General features: G+C 40.1%; 1 protein-coding gene across 6 annotated transcripts in view; it reads right to left on the bottom strand.

Annotated features, from left to right (window-relative positions):
* The window catches only part of BMP7 (bone morphogenetic protein 7), a 54,268-nt gene that overhangs the window by 23,623 nt on the left and 6,409 nt on the right, over positions 1–24,236 (bottom strand). For all 6 annotated transcript variants that reach the window (XR_004647844.1, XR_004647845.1, XR_004647846.1 and 3 more), the window contains exon 2: positions 4,105–4,297. Coding sequence is in view for 3 of the 6 variants with exons in the window: in XM_034787202.1 (XP_034643093.1) it covers positions 4,105–4,297 (193 nt within the window). In the remaining 3 variants the exon portion in view is untranslated. The remainder of the gene's footprint in view (positions 1–4,104; positions 4,298–24,236) is intronic.

The following is a 24,236-nucleotide window of genomic DNA, read 5'->3' as shown; positions in this document are numbered from 1 at the left end:
CATTGGTCTGACCCAGTAATGCCATTCTTATGATTAATCTGCATTGTGGGTGAACAAATACAGGGTGAAAAACTGCATCCATAAAAATGGATGTTGGGTCATAGATGAAAACCAAGCCTTTGGCATACATACAGTACTCTTCAAAGGAGAAATGTTTATGGGGCCTCAACCCAGGTCTTTGGGGTAAATCCTGTTTCTGCAGCTGTGGAGGCTTCTTTGATCGTTGAACTGGTGTCATTCCACTGTATTAGAAAGGTGACAGGATGCTGTAGGCCAGTGGTTCTCAACCTATATGTGGCTCACAATGTGTTATGTAGGCTGCATCCAATAGTATCTCTATGGCCCTGAGGATGTCACATGGGACACAGCTCTGTGCTGATTGGGCCGCAAGCAGCCCGTGAGCCACAGGTTGAGAACCGCTGTAGATTCTGTATAATATGGAGGTGAGATCCTGTGCACTAGTAAACACGAGGCAAGTCATAAGAGGAACAATCCTGGAGAATCTGCTGTTAGATGGCCCTTCTCGTTCACACTCACATCCTTATGTAATGGTCAAGTTGGCATTATGGAGACTCCAGCAGTATTAGAAGAGAAAATGGCCAGTTCATCTTTGCATTTAACTTTAAAAGGACACTGTACTTGTTGTGCTCTCAGTAAAAGAACCTTTGCTTATATGTCTAGATTTTCTTAGGGTTTTTTTAATGCTAATTACATTAGACTGGTATAGTCCTCTAACCTGGTTAGAAGGACGGAAACAAACAACCAAGGAAAAAAGGTGTAAGTGTTTATAGGTCAACATTGGAGAGAGTTTGCTTTCTCTCTCCACCTGCCCTGAGACACAATAACCTGATAGCCTGGACTGTTTATACAGCTTTAATCTGATTGGAGGGTCATAAACAGAGCTGGTTGGAAAACTTTAGCTGAAATATAGTTTCAATGCAAAGCAGAGAACATTTTCACCAATTTTTGTGAAAATATTTGTGGTTTTTTTGGCCACCTCTACTCAAGAAAAGTCAACAGGAAATGCTCTCCAGCAGAAACAGACAGTTCAAGATCCACGGCTGCCTATGTCTCAAGTATCCCAAAGATTTTTATGGAGCCCTTGTAAATACTAGCTAAAGAGCCAGATGTTCAGCTAGAAAAACAGATCTTGCAGCTACCCATGTCAGTCACATGTCCTCCATGCGTATCGACTGTGGCTAAAAAAAGCTGATCTTGTTGAAACAGGAGATAAAAGAGAAAGCCCAAGCTGCAGATCATCAGCCCTGTGAGCAGCATGAGAAAATGGGACATGGAATGTAGAATTTCCAGCTCAGATGCGTACATGTTCTGTACTTACAAATCTGCCTCCAAAAAGATGTACAAAATAGTGCTTTTCGAAACATCTAAAGCCAATTTCCATCCAGTTCTAAGTAGGCATGTTCTATTGACTTCCATGGAGATGCACCCACTTTCACCTGGACTGAGTTTAGCCATTGATCATCACCCTTAATCCTCACAAAACCCCTGGAGAGAGTGGGTACCCCAGTGTGCCTGCTCATCTTATGTATTGTAGCTTATGTATTACAGTAGTGGTATGTGCTAATCACAAGTTCATCTAGCTTTCATTCTATGCATCTGAAGAAGTGAGGTTTTTACCCACGAAAGCTTATGCCCAAATAAATCTGTTAGTCTTTAAGGTGCCACCAGACTCCTTGTTGTTTTTGTAGATACAGACTAACACTGCTACCCCCTGATAATTTTCTTCCCAAACACGTCTTCCCTACCTAATGGATTCATATATAGGCAGTGCATCCACTCTCTCACATACTTTGCTTATAGGAGTAAGAATAACTTGTGCAAGGGATGGTTTGCAAGAACCATTGCTCAGTCCAACTAGCTGCATATGGGTAAATGCATGTACATGTGAACCATCCCCAATTCACATGGTCACGTCTAGTTACACCCCTCTGCAAAGTTAGTCGCAAAGAACCTTTGGAGATGCCATTCTTCAAGCCTTGTGTGACTGAGTAGGGTAACCAGAATTGGGGCAATAAACATATCCTCCAACTTTTTGGTTTGTACATTGCAAGCAAGAATTTGAAAGAACTTCTGTGTGTAGAATAAATTTGAAATGAACATTTACTTAGACAGCAAATTTCTTTGTTTTATTTTCCCCTGAATTTTTGACCATCTGCAATAAATAGTTAAATACAAAGCAAGCATTCTCATTGGACTATTTTTTTGTTCATCTTGTTTTGAGATCTGTTGTTTGGCTGTGTAATAGCTCTATTTCAGGTACATGTAATGTTATTGGTACATGTAAAGTAGTTGTGGAGAATAACTTTCTGACCAATATTTGTGAAGTACTTTATGTGCATAACTGCAGGAAGGATTTTGCTACTGTCAATGGGATTCATGTGTAAAAGAGACATGTGCAAATGCATCTAAGTGTTACCGATAAATGGTTTTGAGGTTGCTGATTAATTGGGACTAAAAACAGATGAGAAAATTAAACGTGTTCTTGTTCAAGTTTCCTGAAGAATTTGTCAGGGAGCATGGCGTAAATTAATAATTGCTTGATATGGATTAAATAGCTCATTTTCTAGTTTTGTGCACACAAAACCAATCAGTTGATATGAAGAGCATGGTGTCATCTGTCTGTGTTAATTAGGGATCTCAAATGACTCTTGTAATAAAGATTAGTAAATAAGAGACCCTAGGGTTAGAGAGGAAGTATTCAGATGTGGTTTTTGCCACCCCAGAATCCATAAGCAGCAGGAGGAAGAGGGCAGTTCTTTCTAAAATTTTACAATACTTTGTCTATGATCCAATTTCTCTCCTCCGACCTTCCCCTCCCAGTACAGACACATACATGCAGTGCCTCTCTCCCATCTCTGCTTTACTGCTCCATGGCTAGTAGACAGTCCAGACATGGCAAAAACTTCCTGAAGGGATATGCTGTACTTACATTCTACCGAATTTTCACACTGCAATTAATGTCACCACAGGAAGCTTTATAACCTCTGAGTAGGTACCACACATGGCAATCAAAGGATTAACAGAGTACTGAGTGGTGTCAGGCTGTAGACCATTAAGATTTGTTGGCATTCAAGCATAATGAATGATCTCTAAACCAAACTATAAAATTATATAAATATACTTTTTCTGAAGCTCTGGCACTTCCAATCTCTAAAATGGAACAAACTATACTTACTTACTTCCTAAACGAACCAAATTCTGCTCATGGTTACCTCACTATATTAATCCAGAGTTACTTCACTGAATCTGGATTTACACTGGTATTAATTTAGGGTTACTAGGCATCTGGTTTTCGACCAGAATACCCGGTCGAAAAGGGACCCTGGCAGCTCCAGTCAGCACCGCTGACCAGGCCGTTTAAAGTCCAGTCGGCGGCGCTGAGGGGCTAAGGCAGGCCCCTGGCTCTGCTGCACAGCTCCCCAGAAGTGGCCGTGAACCGCTGCCAATGGGAGCTGTGGGGGCGGGGCGCAGGCAGCAAGCACCGCGTAGAGCTGCCTGGCCTTGCCTCTAGCCACGGGGCTGGACATGCTGGCAGCTTCCAGGAGCAGTGCAGAGCCAGGGCAGGCAGGGATCCTGCCTTAGGCCTGCTGTGCCACCAACCAGGAGCCACCTGAGGTAAGCGCCGCCCAGTCTAAACCCATACCCCGAGCCCCCTACCCCAGGTTGGAACCCCCTCCCACACCCTAATTCCCTCCCAGACCCCTCACCCCCTCCCACACCCGAACTTTCAACCCCAGTCATGAGTCCTCTCTTGCACCCTGAGCCCCTCATTTCTGGCCTCATCCCAGAGCCCACACCCCCGGCTGGAACCCTTACCCCTTCCCACACTCCAGTCCCCTGGCTCTGCCCAGTGAAAATGAGTGAGGGTGGGGGAGAGTGAGCGATGGAAGGAGGTGGGCTGGAGTGAGTGGGGGGGGGGCAAGGCCTCGGGGAAGGGGTGGGGCAGAGTGAGGGGCAAGGTGTTCAGTTTTGTACGATTAGAAAGTTGGCAACCCTACATTAACTAGGAGCAGTAGAACCTAGCCCTGTATTTTCACTGACAGTTATACAATATACTCAGTATGCTCTTTTCCAGTCACTCACCTTCCTGGGTGCTCCTGCAATACCTGGTAGACACTTATCTGGAATGTTTCATTATCAAACCGTTCTCGGATGTAATCCTTATATATCCTGAACTCGGCAGCAGTCACTGCTTCCCCCTCTGGGATTCTGGAGAGATCAAACCTGAACTCCCGATGGTGATAGCGTTGATGATGGAACTCTCTGTCATGCTCCACTGAAACAGAAAAACAGCCTATTAGCCACCAGCTTTTGTTTAGTTTCTCTATCAAGTAGCTTGCAAGTAGCCCCATCAGAGGACGGCATGAATATTTGACTCCCTCACTGCATTCTGCTGTTAAATTTCTTACTAGTTTTAGTACACGTGCAATATGAAACTAGTGATTGCATTGTCTCTGAAACAGTTATCATCAGGCAGTGCATTGAGTGATGCTGACTTTTGTCTTGTAATGATTTTTGGCAGAGCGCTGCTTGATAACTCTTTCTGGGCATTTGCCACTACCAATGTACAAGCTGCAGTGTGAAGGATCTAAAAGTGAAGGGTGGGATTTTTCAGAAGCACTGACTGTTGAAACAATGGGAACAGAGTCAGACGAGAACTGAGTACTTCTGGAAATCCCAGCAGAAGATGTTCCAGTTCTTACAACCTTTCTCCTGCTAGTACCCAATGTTCTGTGCCAGTAGAATTTGTTATGGAATCAATGAAGTTACTGAATTCTGTTCCACAATGTCTTAAGCTTTCATTTGTAATCAATTCTAGCCCTTAAAGGCTGTGACAAAAACCCTTCAATGTGAGTGCCTTCCTAAGTCTGCAAATTGACAACCTGTGACAATAGCTTTGAGATGTGTAAAGCATCAAATTCATCATCAGGGTGTTAACTCTGAAGTGTAAAGATTTCAGGCTTCTCCCCCCAACAAGTCTTTTAAGTCACCTCCATCTCGGCCAGCAAAGGGGAGGAAAAGAGGAAACCTGGCCCCTTCCCTGTGGTAAAACCTCTGCCTCTGGCGTGCCAATAATGCAAATTACTTCCCAGCCATCCTGGATGTCAAATGCCCCATTTCGCACTACTTCACTGTCAAAACTTCTAGCTTCCTTGTAGCCGCTCTTACATTGCAATTAGGGGGTTGTAATGTGTGGCACATTGCAGACTGAATATGTGAGGGCAGCATAAAGTGAATTTAATTTCAAAATGTCTTTTTTTTTTTTCTTTTCTTTTCTTTTACTGTACTTGGGGCTGCTGAAGAACTTGCCACTAGAGAATAAAAGCAGGATCCTTTCTGCAGAACTTAGGTCCAACTTGGTACATCGTACATAGGACCACAGCTGCTAATCCCTTACAATGTACACTGTGTCTGATATAGCAATAGTAATGGCAAATATTTATTATTTGTAGTATGGTGATGTCTAGAGGTTCTGACTGAGAGAAGGACTCCACTTCAAACAGGGTAAGAGGCACTCCGTATTCTGAAGAACTTACATCTAAATAGACAAGACAGTCAAAGGTTGGGGAAAAGGGGAGGGATAGCTCAGTGGTTTGAGCATTGGCCTGCTAAACCCATGGTTGTGAGTTCAATCTTTGAGGGGGCCGTTTAGGGATCTGGGGCAAAAATCTGTCTGGGGATTGGTCCTGTTTTGAGCAGGGGGTTGGATTAGATGATCTCCTGAGGTCCCGTCCGACCCTGATATTCTATGATTCTATGGCACAAGGAGATGAAGTGACTTGCCAAAGCTCACAGAGCATGTCAGTGGGAGAGCTGAGATTAGAACCAGGGTCTCCTAGGTATTAGTCCAGTGCTCTGTCCACTAGACCTCATTGCTTCTAAATGCACAACTCAGGTAATTTAACTTTAAGATTTTCTTGGCAATGATGGTCTTTTTCTATGGGCCAGATTCTTTCCTGACATCAGTTTTTATACTGATGTAAATCTATTGACTTCAACTGAATTATTCCTGATTTACACCAAAGTGAGAGATCCATTCATCAGTGTATAAAGTGCTATTTAAATTTACACTGCTATAGTGTACATATGTTTAATAATATTACAGTTACTGATGAAGCACCAGTGAGGCACTCCTTTGCAGTGGAATGGACTGTGGATAGTCTTGTGGAATCAAATAATAAATCCAACCATATCCACAGAAGTGGGCCCAATACTATTTTACAGTTGGCTTTACATTCCTCTTCAACTCATACATTTTGTGGTTCTCAATTTACGGCTGTATGGTAGCTTTAAAGGGACACACCATTACAGTTGACAGTAATAATTGGGATTCATCTTAATGCAGGCTTTTATGTATCTACCCCTCACTCCCGCTAACCTCTCCAAGACAGAGGCAATCAATTTTAGTAAATGCTTTAGCCTGTTGGGCATTCTAAGCGTGCATTGAATGAACACAGTTATTGCTCCAAAACCACTCATTCTAATCCTATCTCTGCTGCTGATGCCCAATATAGGTCTTATATAGGTCTTATATAGCCTTATATAGGCCACTTAGTCTCCCTATATCTGAACACGGGGTGTGGTGTGAGAATTCATTAACAATCTAAAACTCTTTGAAGATGAAAAGTGCCACATGAGTGCTAAGTACAAGATTATTAAAAATGCCTTGTCTGGTTTCCTCGAAACTATTCCCAGCAAAATAAAGTTCACTGTTAAACTGGCAGAGTATCATTTGAGCCCCAAAGGAATTTATCTGTGCATAAATTATAAGGGAGTTTTTTTAAAAAAAAAAGAGGAGTGTGAGAGAGAGATATGTTAGAACAGAATGAATCCTGTACCCACAACTATTGAGTCACTGATATTATATTGGGTGTTTTTAATTATATTTCTGGATAACCTCACTGGTGGTAGGGTGTCTTTCAGAGAGTTCCAACAGCAGGATATACAGATATACCTACTTCCAAAAACACTTATGGATGAATTTTCAAAGGAAGAGGCAATAGGTGTTTTTAAGTATGAGTGCTATACATCTCACATATGCACCTTTTGAATATACATGTGTGATGGTCACCATCTTAGCCAACACTTTAGAGAGTGAATTGGAGAGTCTGGATCCGAAAGCATTGGCCTCTACAACTTGAGCTAAAGAGCCAGGATCTGTAGCTAGGGGCTATAACAAACAACTATCCTCTGTGAATTGGGTTTGGGGGTCAGAGTGATCTCTCACACAGTGAGCAGCGGGCTACTTACTTTCTCTGCCCAGAGCAAGCTTGTCCTGAATGTTTGAGGCACACAGCTGTTCAAAGCCTGGGACATCTCGTACCCTACATTTGGATGCAAAAATTGCTGTTTGATGCCTGACCCACTGGGTACATATGAAAAGGAAAATTCTTATGACTGCAACTAAAGGACGCATTTCAGTAAGCTCCATTGTTGAGTCGTATGATAATTACATCCCACTACTATGAAAAATCAATGGCCCAGAGTCATGAAGTTAAGATCCCCAAACTTTGAACTTTCCCAGACTTTGGGGATGTTTGGATATAGGGTTTTGGTATGGGCCATCTCTAGTGTTAAGAGAAACATTCCTATGGCTATATAGTCATTAAAACCATGAAAATATGTGGATATGTAACTGAAGAAAGAATCCCAAGAAACCCTTCAACTCAGTGTTTGTTTTCCCTCTTTTCCTTTGCACTCTGGATGTATTTGCTGACCCAGAAGTAACAAATCCTTTCAGAACTAATTTATGAGAAACACTGACCCTGAATCAACATCTGTTAGATGACTGCAGTAAATCTTATTACATAATTAAACACCAAAATCTATGCTAAAATAATTCTAAGGGTTTGACCTTGTTCTCATAAGAGCAAGATACTTCATAATGAAGGCTGAAATCCTATCCTTAATTCATGCTGCTGTGCTTTGATATTTGTGCACATATGGTACAGTATAGAAGAGCAGGCACTGTTTGTTAGACCTCAGCAATACCTTAAGCACAACAGCATGAGGTGAGCAGGAGAGTTTTGAATTTCCTATTTTTGGTGGGTGTTAGTTAGACCTTTGACAATACTGCAATATGGCTGTTTCTGATTAATTGCCTGAGAAGTATTAGCTGGAGGTATTTTCAATAAGAAAGAAAAAATGGTCTGATTCTATTTGAAAGGTGTTCACTGTTACAGTGAGACAATAGAATTGTGATAGCTCTCGGAATGTGACTGTAGTTTCTCTTTTAGGCCCATAAAAATGTCAGTGATCCCTGCTGACACAACAGACCATCATGAGAACCTCTGAGTCATTCTGAGGGGATTTAATCAAAGAGGTTCATGAGCCATTATATATTTCAGTGACTCTCTTGGAAGTCATGGTGGCCTACCGTGTCTATGGAAATTTGTGGGATATATAATGAATGAAATACAGGCTTTCCCCTACAGATTTAGAGTTCACATTCATCCGAGGTCAGTTGTGAGTGAAAATCATTACTATCCAACCGCTGTTTAGCTGATGCTCTCAGTCCACTTCCTAATGGACAAGTGCCCAATCGTAACTGTTGGCCCCCTTGTTGGAAACCTCAGCAGAGACGCAGATGATGAAACTGCCATGACACATTGGCAGGGCAGTATGAGAGGAAGCTGGCATTGCCACGCTCCTTGCTGCACCTGCTGTGGGTCAAATAGAGGACATAAAATAAGAAGAGGACACAACACACATAAAAGTAAATGGGAGAATGTACCCTAGTAACTATCTGCCTTTAAAAAAGAAAACCATCCAGTATGACTTGCCATTACATACATTTGGGACCAGATTTTAAAACAAGTTAAGTGCACAGTAAGCTTGGCAAAATTGTGCACAAAATTATTCATTACATTCAGGTAACTGCATATATAAATGCAACTCTCTCTCCATTTGCATGTGCGTATACTCAGTTTATGTAAAATGTGTGTGCAAGTGAGAGAGTTGGTTAAATGTAGGGCTCAAAATCCACTCATCCACAGTCAGTTGAACAGGTGGGCTAATAAGAACCCCATGTGCCTGTCTTGTAATTACTTCAAGAATACACATGTTGCAAGTTCATGGCAGCAACATTAGGTGATGAGCTTCTAGCAATTCTTTACTCCTTTGACATGTGCCTTTGTCTGAGTGGGAAAGGAGATGCTGAGGAACAGATGAAATCCTAGCAGCAATGAGCAGTGGGTCATGACAGAAGGAGCAGGACACAAGTTTTTAAGTGTTTGGGGTGGGGGGGAGCAGAACAGAGCAGCAGGCTGAGTTGTCATAGTAGCAGGTAAATATGGGGGTCCCAGGGGCATAATTTCAGAAAAAATTGAGGGTGACGGGGAGTGGCAAAGTTGTGTCCGCATATCAATCGATATTATGATTATGTTCTATTCTGCAATGTCTGGGGATAAAAAGTGGAGCATATGAAAAGTTGGGGGGTGGCCAGAAACTCTCCCCTCCCCCCCCTTGTCCCATAGCAAATGATGCTCCTAGTCGGGCCTTGGTTGGAAACACAGAAGTAAATCTAGTTTGTTTGAAAATCTGGCCTCATTTTCTATCAACAATTTGAATAAAAGCTTGTCTGACTAGCCAGTATAGAAAGGGCCTGTGTTCTCTGTGAAGTCTTGATGATTTATGTTCCTTCAGACCTGCTATGTTGCTGCATTGCAGTGATGCAAGGTGAGGTAATGTGGCATAACATGAAATGATAGTGAACAGTTAAAAGAAAACACACTGGATAGTTCTGTTCAGTCGTAATGGTGACTGAGCACCTGATCCAAATGTATGGGAATACTGAAGATAGGAATACTAAAGAATCCATGGCAATTGAAATCTGCACAATCTGTTTGACAGATTCATATTATTTCTAAGTGTTTTGACACAGTCCTAAATTTATTCCTTGAGACCAGGGGTGGGCAAACTTTTTAGCCCGAGGCCACATCTGGGTATGGAAATTGTATGGAGGGCCATGAATGTTCACGAAATTGGGGGTTGGCGTGCGGGAGGGATGAGGGCTCCGGCTGGGGGTGCGAGCTCTTTTAGGGTGGGGCCATAAATGAGGAATTCAGGGTGCGGAAGAGGGTTGGGGTGTGGGCTCCAGCTGGGGATGCGGGCTCTGGGGTGCAGGAGGGTGCTCTGGGCTGGGACCGAGGGGTTCGGAGGGCAGGACAAGGATCAGGGCTAGGGCAGGGGTTTGGGGCGTGGGAGGGGGCCTGGGGTGCAGACTTCAGGTGGCGCTTACCTCAAGCAGCTCCTAGAAGCAGCAGCCAATGGGAGCTGCGGGGGCGGCGTGGGGAGCCCCTGGCTGCCCCTCCACATAGGAGCTGGAAGGGGGACATGCTGCTGCTTCCGGGAGCCATGGCATGCATGGAGCGGGGCAAGCCCCCAACTCTGCTCATTGGCTGGAGCGCCAGAGCAGGGCAAGCCCCAGACCCTGCTCCCCGGCAGGAGCTCGAGGGCCGCATTAAAACCTCTGAAGGGCCGGATGCGGCCCCCGCGACATAGTTTGCCCCACCCCGCTTTAGACATAACACTCGTAACACCAAAATACATTCATTTTAACAGAGCTTGAAAATAACCCTGATCAAACATTCAGAACTCTAGGTGTTACACCTCAAGCTAAATAAGCAGGTCTAGACTGAGAAACCAATGGCCACATTTTAATGTCTGATATCTCCCAGTGTCTAGGATAAAATGTACCTCATTGGAAAGCTAGGAATCTTAACTTGTTTCCAGGCCTAGAGGTTTTCTAGCTATAGGACATTAAGGCTGGGATTAAGCATACCAATTCCCACTGAATTCCAAAGGAACTGAGTGCCTAACTCTTTTAGGCTCCCTTGAAATCACAGTTAAAAATCACACCATTGTAATTACCATTATATCTTTTTTTCCCTCTATTTTGATTCTGATCCGATTTTAGTGTTTACTGCCTTGAAAATCATTAGAACTAGAGCCTATGCTGTAACTCAAGCAGCTCACAAGAACATAATCAGCTATAATAATGTCAGAATTGAAGGCAGGGAAGGGATAAACAAGACATCAACATTTGTTTTATTAATTATCTATATAAAACTTTCAAAGTTGTACCTCCTCTATAGCTCTGTCTCTCAACAAGGTCAGAGAAGCTATTTAGCTCATGCACTGCTCTCTCTCATTGGAAGCCATTTTTTTTCTGTGTTCAAGAGGACATACAATGGCCCAATTACATGAGGAGAAGAAAAGAGCAAGTCTGATACATGTTTGCAGGATCATGGCCTAAGTTAAGAGGAGAAAATAGCAGACTTCACTCCTTTCTTCACCTCAGCATTAACAAACATGTTAGCAGAGATTGAGCACAGTTTTCTTGATTAGTGTGTAGAGAGATTTTTTTTTTCCTTACAACGGTGCTATAGATTCCATCCTTCTACGTGGTATGAACACTTAAAAATCTGCCATGTTTGACTTCATGTTTCAAAACACTGCTCCCTTTGACCGCATTCACCCATGTGAAAAATGACTGTCCCACTCATATAGACAGAGCCAACCATGCTCAAAACTAGTTGTCACAAAGCACGGTCACCCTGTTATACCCAATCATGCTTTGTTACAATGGAAACTGAACTCTGTTGACTCTGACATCAGCAGGACAACTTGTTTGATTATACGGACGATGGGGATCCATGCTTGATACCTGATGTCAAGTAGGCCAGAGTTTTAAGTGTGGACACAGCCATAGCATATAAGTTATTTAGCAGAAGGAAACTGTGCTAAAACCCTGCTAGGACAAACAGGATAGCACTATTTCAACTGTAGTGTTGACAAGTTCAATATGTAAGTCAAAGGTACCATGAATCAGAGGAATAATTTTGCAACAATTCATATGAACTTAAAAAAAAAAAAAAAAAAAAAAAGGCATTCAAAGGCATTAAGGGTCTGATTCCAAGCCCATTGGAGCCAACTGGAGTCTTTCCATTAACTTCCATAGCTTTGAATCAGACCCTAATTCAGCACTGCTAAATTCTGCTCACCTAAGGAAAGTAATAATTTTTATGCACAAGTAAAATGTATGAGTTTATCATAATCATCAATGTAAAGTGTTATGTCAGAGCTAGGTATTATTATAATTATTAGTAGTAGTAGTGGTAAAGAATGGGTGAGCAGATTTTTTGCATGGGTTGGTAAATCCATACTTTAATCTTCCTGGAATGTTTTCATGGTGCATTTGGAAAATATTTTGAATATTTAAACATACATGACAAAATTATCGCTAGAAAATTTGTTTATTTTTGTATAAGGCATTTTATTAAAGTCTCTAAACTCTTACTGATCTCTAAATATAATGATGACTTTCTATTATATGGAAAAATTAGAGTATTGCTTGTTTCCAATTCACAAAGTTTAAAAAAAAAAAAAGTGGCAAAAGGAATGTGCAGTAGAATGCCTGTAACTTCTTTTATCCCAAAAAAGGCCATGAGGGATTTGTGAAGGACTTTAATCTCAAATAGATTAAAGGTCCTGAATTCCTGAGGCTGAAAGATAAGTCAAAGGAAAATAGATTCCAAAAGACACCACCACCCCACCAGCAGCTTATAAGACATGTAATAGTCTCAGCTCCAAAGTCGTCAACCCAGTTGCCTGTGAAACCCACCAGGGATTCAGACACAGGCCAATGAAAAAATCTGCCACATCTTGGCATCAAACATCTTGCTTAATATCTTTTCATATACCATGTATGCCTATGGCCGTTGACTCCGCTGACAGAAGTAGTATAGATTGAAATGGGAAGGAGAAATTTTTTCTTTTAGATCTATGAGAAATAGAAATTGTTTCTTAGGTGATCACTATAGCTAAGATTTTCAAACCATTTTGGTACATATTTGCCTGCCTTATCTGTGCAAGCATTTAGGGTGACTGAGGGCACAAACTAGCTAACTGCACATGCAATCAGATAATTTTGCATACATCAATACATCTATTTGATTTTTGCATGCACAATTTTTTGCACACTTCCAAAATTTTAATATCAAAAAAATCTAATCAACAAAATACTGTGAACTTAGCAGAATCTTTCTTGCATTAAGTTCATTTTAAAAAAAGATCAGAGGCTTGCATTTTCAAAAGTGATTGGTTTGGGTGCCTCCGTTTCCGAATGCTCAACTTGAGACCTTCACGGGGCCTGATTTTCAGAAGTTGGGTGTTCTTTCTGGAAATCAGAATCCTTTTAAAGTATCTCAACCTGGGCACCCAAAATCACTAGTCACTTTTAAAAATGTTGGCCCCTTCTCTTTAAGTTAGTGAGATCTAAGGTTGAAGAAAGCAAACTGTGGGCCAGATTCGTTATTCTTTGCATACCCAAAACTTCCAATGAAGCCAATGGGAATCTTGGCTGAGCAAGGAGTGCTGAATCAGTCCCTATATTCATCTAAGCAGAAGAGAGAGTATAAAGGGGATTGCAATCATCATATTCCAAGCCACAGTCTACTAAAGGCACATGGTTCCCTCTACACGGAGCTTTACAGCAAGAATTACAGGGCTGTTGTGGTAAATTTACAGTGGCAAGAATTTGGATCTGTGATTGGTTTTAATTCATTCAGTCCTCTTGGCTAAAAGATTAACATACTGAGATTAGGGAGCTGGAACAGCAGTTAAAGAAATACCCTACATTGGGAATTCTGGAAACTGAGTAGATAAAATGCCCTAGATTGTGAATAATTGATGTGAAATGTCTCTCTTTTTTATAACCGTGCTAATACAGTATTTGGAGGATGCTGTCAAATCAGTCCTCAGCTCCTTTTTCCAGGGCCTGGCTCTGATTTGCCCTTGCATGAGTGAGCAAGGAGAGAGGGTTTCCACAAGGAGCCTCCCTTTCTCCTTGAGCAGCATGCACAGGGCAGATCATAACAGTAGTGCCTGCACCTTCTGGGAGAGCATAGCACCTAAAAAGAAGTAGGAGGAGTGCTGTCATGTGCCCCTTCTGCATTAACCCCTGGGCTAGGGTGGCCAGCACTACAGCAGAGCACCATCTTAATGAAGAGAATAACCCCTGTGCAAACTGACCAGTCACAGAAAGTGATTGTGACTCCTGAGGCATGTTCTCTCCTGATGCTCCCTCCGGGACAGTGCAATACTGCCCTTTGCAGAAGGGTGTGTGCTGAGCTCATCATATGCCAGTACCCAATTACTCTATGGAATGGAACCATTTTAAGACGAATAATTTGTGCTCTCATCTTAGAATCTCAAAATGTATTGCAACAATTAAGCATCATAATACCCCTTCGAGGAGAGTCGTTATTGTTACATCCATTATACAGATGGATAAAGTGAGGTACTGAGAGGTGACTTATCTGACTTATCTGTGTGTAAGTAAGTGACTTATCTGAAATCGTACAGTAAATCAGTGGCACAGATGAGCATGGAAACCAGGGGCCTGATTCAGCTCTCACTTACTGGTGTAACTCAATAGCATAAAATAAGATTGGAACAAACAGACCCTTTCCCCCAAGTCCTGATTTCCAGCCCCAAGAGTCACCATTTAGAAACAGGAGGTTGAGAAGTACTTAGTACTTATTGCTGTGAACTCATGAAGTTCAGTATTTGTGCTACAGGGAAACAAACCTCTGGAGTTAATGTTTTGCCCTTAACCATAACTTCATTTTTTCAACTTTTCATCATAAAAATAGTGTTGCCAATAACATCACCTAGCTGACAACCAAGCGGGGAGCTTCCAAAAGTCTTCCAAAACACTGACTCCTTGTTATAAATTCAAGATTGCTAATGGCAATGGTGCATATCACATCTGTACTAGGCTTCAGGACTGGAAAGAAGCAACCTCCCTACTGCCGGATGGAATTGGGAAAGATGTTTTCAGTCTGCACATGCATCAGCATTAGCCATTTCTTTGTCAACAAATCCCTTAAAACAGACTATTTCTATTATGTACAGATGTCCAAGAAATAATGGAATACTGTACTACAAGATTAAACACTTTAATGTCAGCATATGTGCTGCAGGACTCTGAACAATGGTGTCATTGTACATGTACGAAAAGGGAGGGCTGAGGGAAGATGGGTTTAATTATGTCTAGAGCAGCAGCAAATTCTTCCCAAATGGAGTTGAACTCCAGCAAACAAGGATGCATAGACTGGAGACTGATATTAAAACAAAGCGTTTGTGCCCTTTCTCATATTCACCCATTAGGCTTGAAATGGCAAACCTAGTCTTACCTGTCTGATTTCATAAGAATGGTGTTGAACCACCTGGCTTCCTAGAACTGCTGCGGCAACAGGAAGTGATGAGATCAGATGATACTGGAAACCACCACATCCTGTCATCCCACATGTTACCCAGGAGTTTTTGAACATTAACATTAGGATGGCAGAGGAAAGAAAATGGTGTAGGAGTTTGTACAGTTGAAGAATGCCTCAAGCTGGGACCTGAACTCAAGATCTTCAACTTATATATGAAGCACCTCTGCTTCTGAGTGTATGCTAATTCATTAAATTGTTCCCCCTTTAACAAACCAGGGAGACAGTAGGAATTATGAAAATATGGCATTGAAATTTCTGGAAGGTTTATGAAATCCTGAAATCAAGTCCCATGAAAATGAAGGTTACTAACTGGAATCCTTCAAGAGGAGCTTCTGCCCATTCACACGTGTGGAGTCAAGATGCCTGTGCCACAAGGTTCCAAAATTTTCAGGAGGGCAAGTGTACTTTTCAACCACTCACCTTCAGTAGCTGGAAGGAACTGAGGGATCGCTGGGACCACTCCCCTTGCTATACCGTCAGAAACCCAAGCATTGCAATGCGATCACGGTTCTCTGCAATGTGTTCATTGCCTGTCTGATGGAATGTCATTAAGCTGCGTTGCCCTGTTGTAATAGCTAAGTTGGGACAAAGTCCAAAAGTTGCAAATTCATTGGATGGTTAGATATTGTTCAAACTAACTAGCCTGACCTAGCAGTCTTTGCAAAGGTGCTGCTCAAGTTTACTGCTGTGTTTACAGTATACAAAAGAGAATGACTTGTTTGAATGTACCATTTGCCACGTAAGGAAAGTGGTCATTCTCCATTAGAGCGTATAAAGCTTCTAGCCACTAAAGTTTGCAACTATTAGATATTTTGCTACTGACAAATACTAAAACATAAACTCATGGCAACTTGGGATCATTACACTTGAAAGAACACTATGCCTTGGGACCATCTCTCCCTTCTGTATTTTACTATTGGACCAACCGGAGAGAACATTGTTTTCAGACCTATGATTTTTTAATTTCTTTTCCATTCTTCTTGCTGAGCATGAAGAAATTAAAAAAAAAAAAAAAAACTTTACTCACAAGGTAGTGGTTTTCAAGCTCATATACCTCTAATTATCTTTCCACTAGAAGTAGATTATTTTTTTTCAAACAGCCTTCTGTTCCTTATTACTATGTGTATATTATTATATAGCATAAAGTTACCTAGTACAGCAAGCAAAAACATTTGCAAAACTGGTATAGAAAGGAGGACTGGATTCTGGACTGGTACAGCTGGTTTAAGGTATTTTAGAAGTAAATGAAATCAAATGAGAATTTATAATCCTTCCTGAGGTCTGGATTCCATCAGACTAAACTCATTAGGCATTAAGGTGCAGGTGCAGCTAAATAAAGGATTGTTCTGCTTTCTTTAATACCATAGATTCACATCATGAGTTCAAAATAAAAGTCTTTTAAAAGCACACATATATATTTTGTATATCTATTGGCAAGCCTTAAAAGAGAGTTGATGGAACCTTCATATGCCTCATTTCTGTCAATGGAATATGCCCATTTCTGCACTGATATTGACTAAGTACTGTATTGGAGAATTGTGTGGAAATAGACCTCTTTATGTTGAAATGTTTAATTTCATTTTCGTATGTTTTCCTTTCATCTTCCGAACACCTGCCCAGATAAATAACACAGATCTAATTCCTCCTTAAATGTTTTATTGTCATTGCAATTGGAGTATACCCAACATTATACTAAATCTTGGGCCCAACCCCACAAACCTTTTGGGAGGAGCACAGAGGGCATCCAAGCACTGAGGATTTGCAGGATTGGGACCTTTTGATGGGTTATGGTTATACAAAAAAAAAAATCCAAGAATCAGTTTGCCAGGTTTTAAATCATACAGGTTTCCTAGCTTGGATCCCAAATTCCTGTGTTGTTGAGAATGTAGTTCCTGTGACATTACAAAATAAGCAGGAGAGATCAGATATGTGACTGATGCGAATCTCAGCCCTTGATTGTAATCAATAGAATTTACAGCTTGGAATGTATACATTCTGAGTTATGCTATGATACAGTAATAGATTAGACCTTTTGAGCCTCTCTGTGCAGCAACAAATATCTGCACCTTTCTAGGTCAAGCAGTTTCTGGAAGATTACAGTCCTTGGTGTGCCAGGGGGATTGCAAACTATTCAGGGGAAAGGTATAGCTACCCTGGAGGTGAAAGCTCAGTAAGAGTAAAGATCTTCTTTTGGACCCATATTGTGGAGTTCTACTGCATATTTCTCTGCAATTTCTCTGTTGGGATCAAATGTAGAATACTGGATACCGTGATGCATTATGCACAGAAGATCTTAAAAATGCTGTTTTGAGAGCAGAATTTCATCTTAGTTATTCCAGACAGAGGGGTCAGCCACTTTCACTACTGCAAGTAGTGCTCAGTGACCCATTTCACATTTTATTTTGAGACCCCACTCTTCTTGTGTGCCACCAAGCCAATTCAGATCAACTGGGCTGCTCCTGCTCACAGCTTTCTGGATTTGAAAGTTTGGGAGCTGAAGAGTCAGCAGATCTTCACTATTCAGTCTAAGACCCATGTATTCTCTCAGACTTTTGCCTGAGATGGTACCTGGGCATATTCATACAGCTTATTCCTTTGTGGGAGGGGAAGCTAAAATAAAGATTAATTATTTTCATTGACAAAGAGCAATGAATTATGTGCTATTTAGTATATGCGCTCAGGAATTTTGAGATGGGTGAATTAAGAATACAAACATATGCATAAGTCTTCTGGGGCATTGTGTATGGAATGATGGTGGTTTCCCACGCTCAGGGCCATTTTGGGGGTTTTACTTCAGAAATACTTTTAGGCCATGTGTCCTTTAGAGTTCAGATTTTTTTTGGCCTACTCTCCATTACTAAGGTCATCTGGGAATAGGGAGAGACACATTTGCTAGCAGTTTAACATAATATAGGAGATAGAGGCTCTCACTAACATTAGACCAAAGTGGTCTCCTGGAGTCAATCCTTAACAAATAGCAATTTTTTTCAGATAATTTTTTTTTGATTGCAGTACTTTTGTATGAGATTAGCTGCTGTAGTACTCTAGTTTCCCCAAGTCAATTTGATATGAGTGAATGAATGAATGAAATGAATGTATGAATGCAACATAATTCACACTCTATTGTATTGCATTATTCAAAACAGTGCACGAATAAGGCCATGGGATTTACACACAAGGGGAGTTAAGTGTCCCTCATAGGACCAGAACACAAAGCATTCTCCACCAGTTTGGTCTATTGCCAACATGTCACATTCAAGTGCTGTACTACTTTGCCTTAGGACTTTAACTGCCAATTATCACTACAGAAGGGGGGGGGGGGAATCACAAAAACTTTGGACACACTGACTTAAATAATGCAGTCATGTATACTACGTCATTTATAGTGAAATGGATTTATCAGCAAAACAAAGGCTACTGATACCTAAAAGAGATTTGGGCCTGCTGGAGTATTTTTGATTCTGGATTCTTTAATACATGCCTGATTCTTCATTCCTTGGGTTGGCCTTAATGTGGCACAATCATTGACTGGTTTCTGTGGGTCATGTAGTCTAAAATTCCTGCAGTTTTTATTATAATGCATGCTACTGTGTTGAAAGAGTTATTGTAGTCAGTTACCAAAATCCCCTTCACTTAAATGGGAACAGGATCTGACCGTATGTGTGATTAGCATCCCTTTTTCACCTGTCTCAGTAGGCAGACTGTTTCACCATGTAGGATAACAGATTCCACTTGGGCCCAAGTATGGAAAAATCTTGATCTTCTAGTGACCCTGTCCTAGAATTAAATGGCTGTTTAGTCAAAAGCTTCTCTTTCCACTGTCAAGGATGGTGAGATCAATAGTGATTATTTTCAGTATTCCTTACTGAAGCTTAGTGCAAGTATATTTGTGTCATTAGGGGGCCTAGTGGTAAAGCAGTTAAAATACAAGTGGGCACGTTTATTGTTTCCTCTAGAAGGAAACAACCAACCACCAGCAGCCCTGGATTTTCCCGGTTTCAAATAAACATTTATTGCTTCATGTAGCTAACAGACTGTGAGGCTAACGTTACATTTTTTTCTTAAAACAACAACAAAAACCCTCCGTTCTCTTAACAATTGCTGAATTTTTAAGTCTATGTTCAGAAAGGGGAACTTAAACCCAGCAGAATGTTTATAGCACCACACAAGGTTCAGGAAAAGTGATGGACAGTATTCTTTATTAATCTCTAGAGAGGCCCCATAGAGTTATAATTATTGCATAGTAATAAATAAATAAATAAAAGTAGCAAGACTGAAATGTTCAGAGTCTTTTGAATGGTACCAGCAATTAGTTTTAAACTTCTTGAAAACTGGTTGGTTTGTTTTGTTAGCTTCCTGCATGCCAGCTTAATGGGTATGGGTGATCAATTCTTGCTAGTTATGAATATTTGCCATTTGGGATTTTATAGATAATAGACATATGCTAAGAAAAAAAAAACATGTTAAAATAATCATTCAAATCCTAATAAGTTGTAAGAAACAGAAGTCATTATTTATAATTTTTAGCTCTTATATAGTGCTATTAAAATGATAGACCAGATCTTGCATCCCTACTCGGAAGCAAAGCTCCCATTGTCAATTGGAGTTTCAGGCATGAATTAGGCCCCAAGTAAAATAAATTTACCTCTTAACTTAAATTACTACTCACAAATATTGATGCTGTGTTATTTTACAAGTATTTTTGGTACTTTCTTCCAGGTCCTTTATTTATTTACTTCACTGCCACTGAGCTGTAGAGACCACAAGTTGGTAAAATGTTAGGATGTGCACAATCCCACTGACTCCAAGAAGATGCGATAACTGGAGGCAGAATTTAGCCCAATGGCTGCATTCATGGAGTTAAATCATGCCCTGACTTACAACCCCATCAAACATGATGAAGGTGCTGTGCCAGATCCTCAGCTGTTGTCAACTGTTTTGACTCCATTGCCTTCAATGGAGCTATTCCAGTTGAACTGAGGATCTTGGCCTGATTACATTGACAGGGTTGCATGGAGGTGTAATTCAGAGCAGAATCTGATTTAAAAATCTGTTAAGACCAAGGCTAAAGAAAGGAAACTTTTTTCCTACTTGAAAGCAATCATGCATGGGCAGACAACTTTTTTTTTTTTTTAAACAACCCCTGGAATGATAATTGGCTTGGTCTATGTGAAGTTGTTCCCTCATTAGGAACATAGTCAAATGAGGATCATGCTAATTTTAAAAACAGAGGATGGCAGTGTATGGTTTTTAAGAGCTTCCCATGAAGATATAAGTAAAAGGATTTTCTCTACTACAAAGCCTGCATAGTTTCCCAGGCCAGGTGGACCTGATAGTACTGGCTGCATGCTGAAATATCTCATCCCCACCCTTCAGGCACTTTAACTGTAAGCCTTTCCAGACACACTGACTAAACACTTTCAAGATGAACCTAGAAAAGGGTGGTGGTGGTTGTTGTTTTAGTCATAAGCTAAGTATGAGCTTGTTGATCTAATTGCAAAATGAGCTTTTACAAACTTTGAGGAATATTTGTATCATCTTTAAAAGGGCAGAATCAGCAAAACTCAAAATCCGAACATTGAAAATTCACAGCTCTTCTATTTTCAAAACAAGGCAGAGTTTTTACTCAGCATAAAATTTAATTCAACGTGACAACAAAAGAATCTAACTTGGAAGCAGTTCCAGGAAGATAAAGATGGTAAAGAATAACATGTGACCTCAGAGATGCAACAGAAACTTAATACTCTATGGATAAATTTTTCAGACAGTTTGGAAATAGTTGAAGGTAATTTATGAGAAGACTTGAGTGACAAAGCACATTACTTGAAGTGCCTTTCCTTCACTAGGCACTTTCTAAATTCTTTCTCTTTCATTTCTTTATTCTCAGGAGACTTTTAAATCCACTGAACCAAAACAACACTTTGTTTGTTGGTATAATGCAACACTGGCACAGATGGTAAAACACTGCACCTGTTCCAATAAAATGGGAAATTTGTGAGATTCAAAAACATAGCACTCATTAACAGAAGTGTACTGAAACATGGACAGTTTGTACTTCTCGAATACCTTCCTGGAAAGGAAAAAAAACCCTCTGTTTTTATCATGTTAAATTTAAAATAAAATAGATGCATTTAATCAAAATTATGTCTCTCTTTTGTGTAAGAGACAACACATGTTGTTAAAGTAAATATGAGTACCTCTGATTTAATTTTTTTTTAAAGAAAATAATTTGGTTTATGTACTCCTATATTTCTTGGTATTTTTAATCAAATTGACAATATAAATATACAGCCAAATTCTGTCATCCTTATTCATGCTGAGCAGTACCTCACTGGCTAGTCTCAGAGAAATAAATGGGGCTACTCAAGGAGTAAGGTATTATTATTGCAAGTACAGGTGACAGAATCTGTATAATAATGATCAGATAACAAAAATGTCAGTTTTAAGCTGCCAATAAATAAAAGCATGCTGGGAATAATTGCATCCACAAAATCACTCTTGATAGCTATCAGCGAAATTCACTATGTAAGGGTTATCTTTGGCGCACAAGTAATATGCTGTATAACATTTGACAGAAAGAAAAACTGGATCCTAAGTGAGAAGGAACGTTAACTGATAGCTAAACAAAATATAAATCACTTCAAACATTTCTCCCAATGATCGGTTGCTATTGTTCAACAACCCATACATCTCTCTCTCACGCACGCGCGCACACACACACACACACACACACACACACACACACTCAGTACAAAATGTCATGAAAATTCCTAAGTATCATTTAATTTTGGCAGCTCTGCACTGTAAAGCCATTTATATAAAACTGTGGTTGGCAGCTCTCACTCTTCCATGGGAACAAATTAACATTGGCATTCCAAACACAGGAAAGTAAGGAAATTAGAAACACAGTTTATATTTGGCCAGCACTTTGAAATACTGTACCATGCTACTGATGTCAATTAATGAAAAGCAGAATTTTGCGGAGAGGGTCTGGTTTTGAGACATATTAACACACGTTAAATATGTTTGCACAGGAACTAGATTGTAAGCATCTTGGTTGCAAAACAATAAAGCAATTACACTAAAACTTGTAGTCTCAGAGTTGCCATTAATTCAATCCACTCAATCTGGATCTCTAACGGATTTTCACTGCACTCAACATGTAGCTAACACAAATGTTTAAAAGAATGAGAATGTTACTCTGGGGCCCAATTCTGTATTCTTACTCACAGGAATTCTTGTAGAAGCCAACAGACCTGATTCTGATTTCAGTGCAAATCTGGAGTAACTCTACTTAAATTAATGGAGTTTCACTGATTTTTACACCAATGTAAGTCAGATCAGCATCACATCCTGAATATAGTCCTGAAGCTCTATTCATGAGAGTATGGACTTCAAAAATAAGCACCTGAATTTTCATAAATATGTCATGATATGTATTATTTTTGAAAGATATTGACAAAATCATAAAGCCTCTTGTTTTTATATTTATACAAAAAAAATCTAGGTGGCAGATAATCGGATGGCATAACTCTATTGACTTCAATGGAGTTATGCCAACAGATAATTTGGCTCTACAATCTTTACACCATATTGTTTATTTGTGCTGAGGTTCAGATATTTTGATACCAGTAATCTTTCATCACTGAGGGTTCTCCATATGAAACATGTCTTGTATTAAGATATATCACATTTTTGTCAAACAAAATATTTGTTAAATTCTGCTTGTTACAAAGACAGGAATTCAGTGGTAGTTCAACAACCTGGATTCAAATAATCATGATAAGCAGTGACTAATAGGATCTGGTTCGTGTTTTGATTATTTGCAGTAAGGGAAACCTTTTCTCTAAACAACTACTTTCTAAGATTAGGAAAGAAAACTATTTGAAGCCCGAAAATAAAATACTGCTTGCTGATTATTTCTGTATAGGGACACTTGACCAGATTCAGAATTCAGTTATCCTGGTGTAAATCTGGAGTGAGTTTAATGTAGTTACACTCATTTACACCAATGTAAATCTAAAGTAAGGGGGCAGATCCAATGGAGCTACGCCAATTTACATGGCTGAAGATCTAGCCAAAAATCTGCTCCTAGGCCCCAATCATATAAACATTTATGCTTGTCATTAACTTTATCCATGTGAGTTGTCCTATTGAGTAGTCCCACTGACTTCAGATGTTTACAAGATCAGAATCTTAGTTCTGAAACTAACTTTTAAACATACAGGCCACTAATTTCTTTTAAAAAGTGATACTTTTTACAATTCATAACTTAAAAATATATATTTATCTAACTGAATATTTTGACTCTGGCTTGGAAGAAGTTGACTGTATTTGGAAGGGAATTAAAAATACTATGTCCTCCTAGTGCTGTATATCATCAGGTAACCTCTCTATCTGGCCACTATTAATATTTCCTTAACTTAGTCAGTCACTCAGATGACTTCATCCATCATCTCAGTGTTTCTCTGGTATTCATCAACTTAGAATAACTTAGATATGTAAAACTAAATGTGTTACATTTTAACCACATATTAGCAGTTTCTACACAAATATTAGCATTTCTTCACTTGGTCCAAGGATAGAAACCATATTAGCACTACCAACATATTTGATTTAACTTAACTAAAAACAGAGGCTCTTGCAATTTAATATATTGATTTTACCAGTGGGACTTAAATCTTTTATAATAAGTGTACACAGCTGCACCGCTCACCCTCTGCCACTTTTAAACCTAATCCCCACATTCCTCCTGACAATAACATGACAGGATCCACACATCCTTGTATTAGCCTTAACCCCGGTGACACTGCCAGAATGTATTAAACTAAAGCATAGCAATGTCCTATTTAAAAGAAGCCTGTCGACAGCCCTGACTAGGCTTTAATAGTTAATCTTTTTTTTTTAATTAATGTTTCCAACCACTCGTGC

This window comes from Trachemys scripta, chromosome 12 (assembly GCF_013100865.1).
Source record: "Trachemys scripta elegans isolate TJP31775 chromosome 12, CAS_Tse_1.0, whole genome shotgun sequence".
NCBI lineage: Eukaryota > Metazoa > Chordata > Testudines > Emydidae > Trachemys > Trachemys scripta.
The sequence above is the reverse complement of the archived record's forward strand: the minus strand, read 5'-3'. Positions and strand labels throughout refer to the sequence as shown.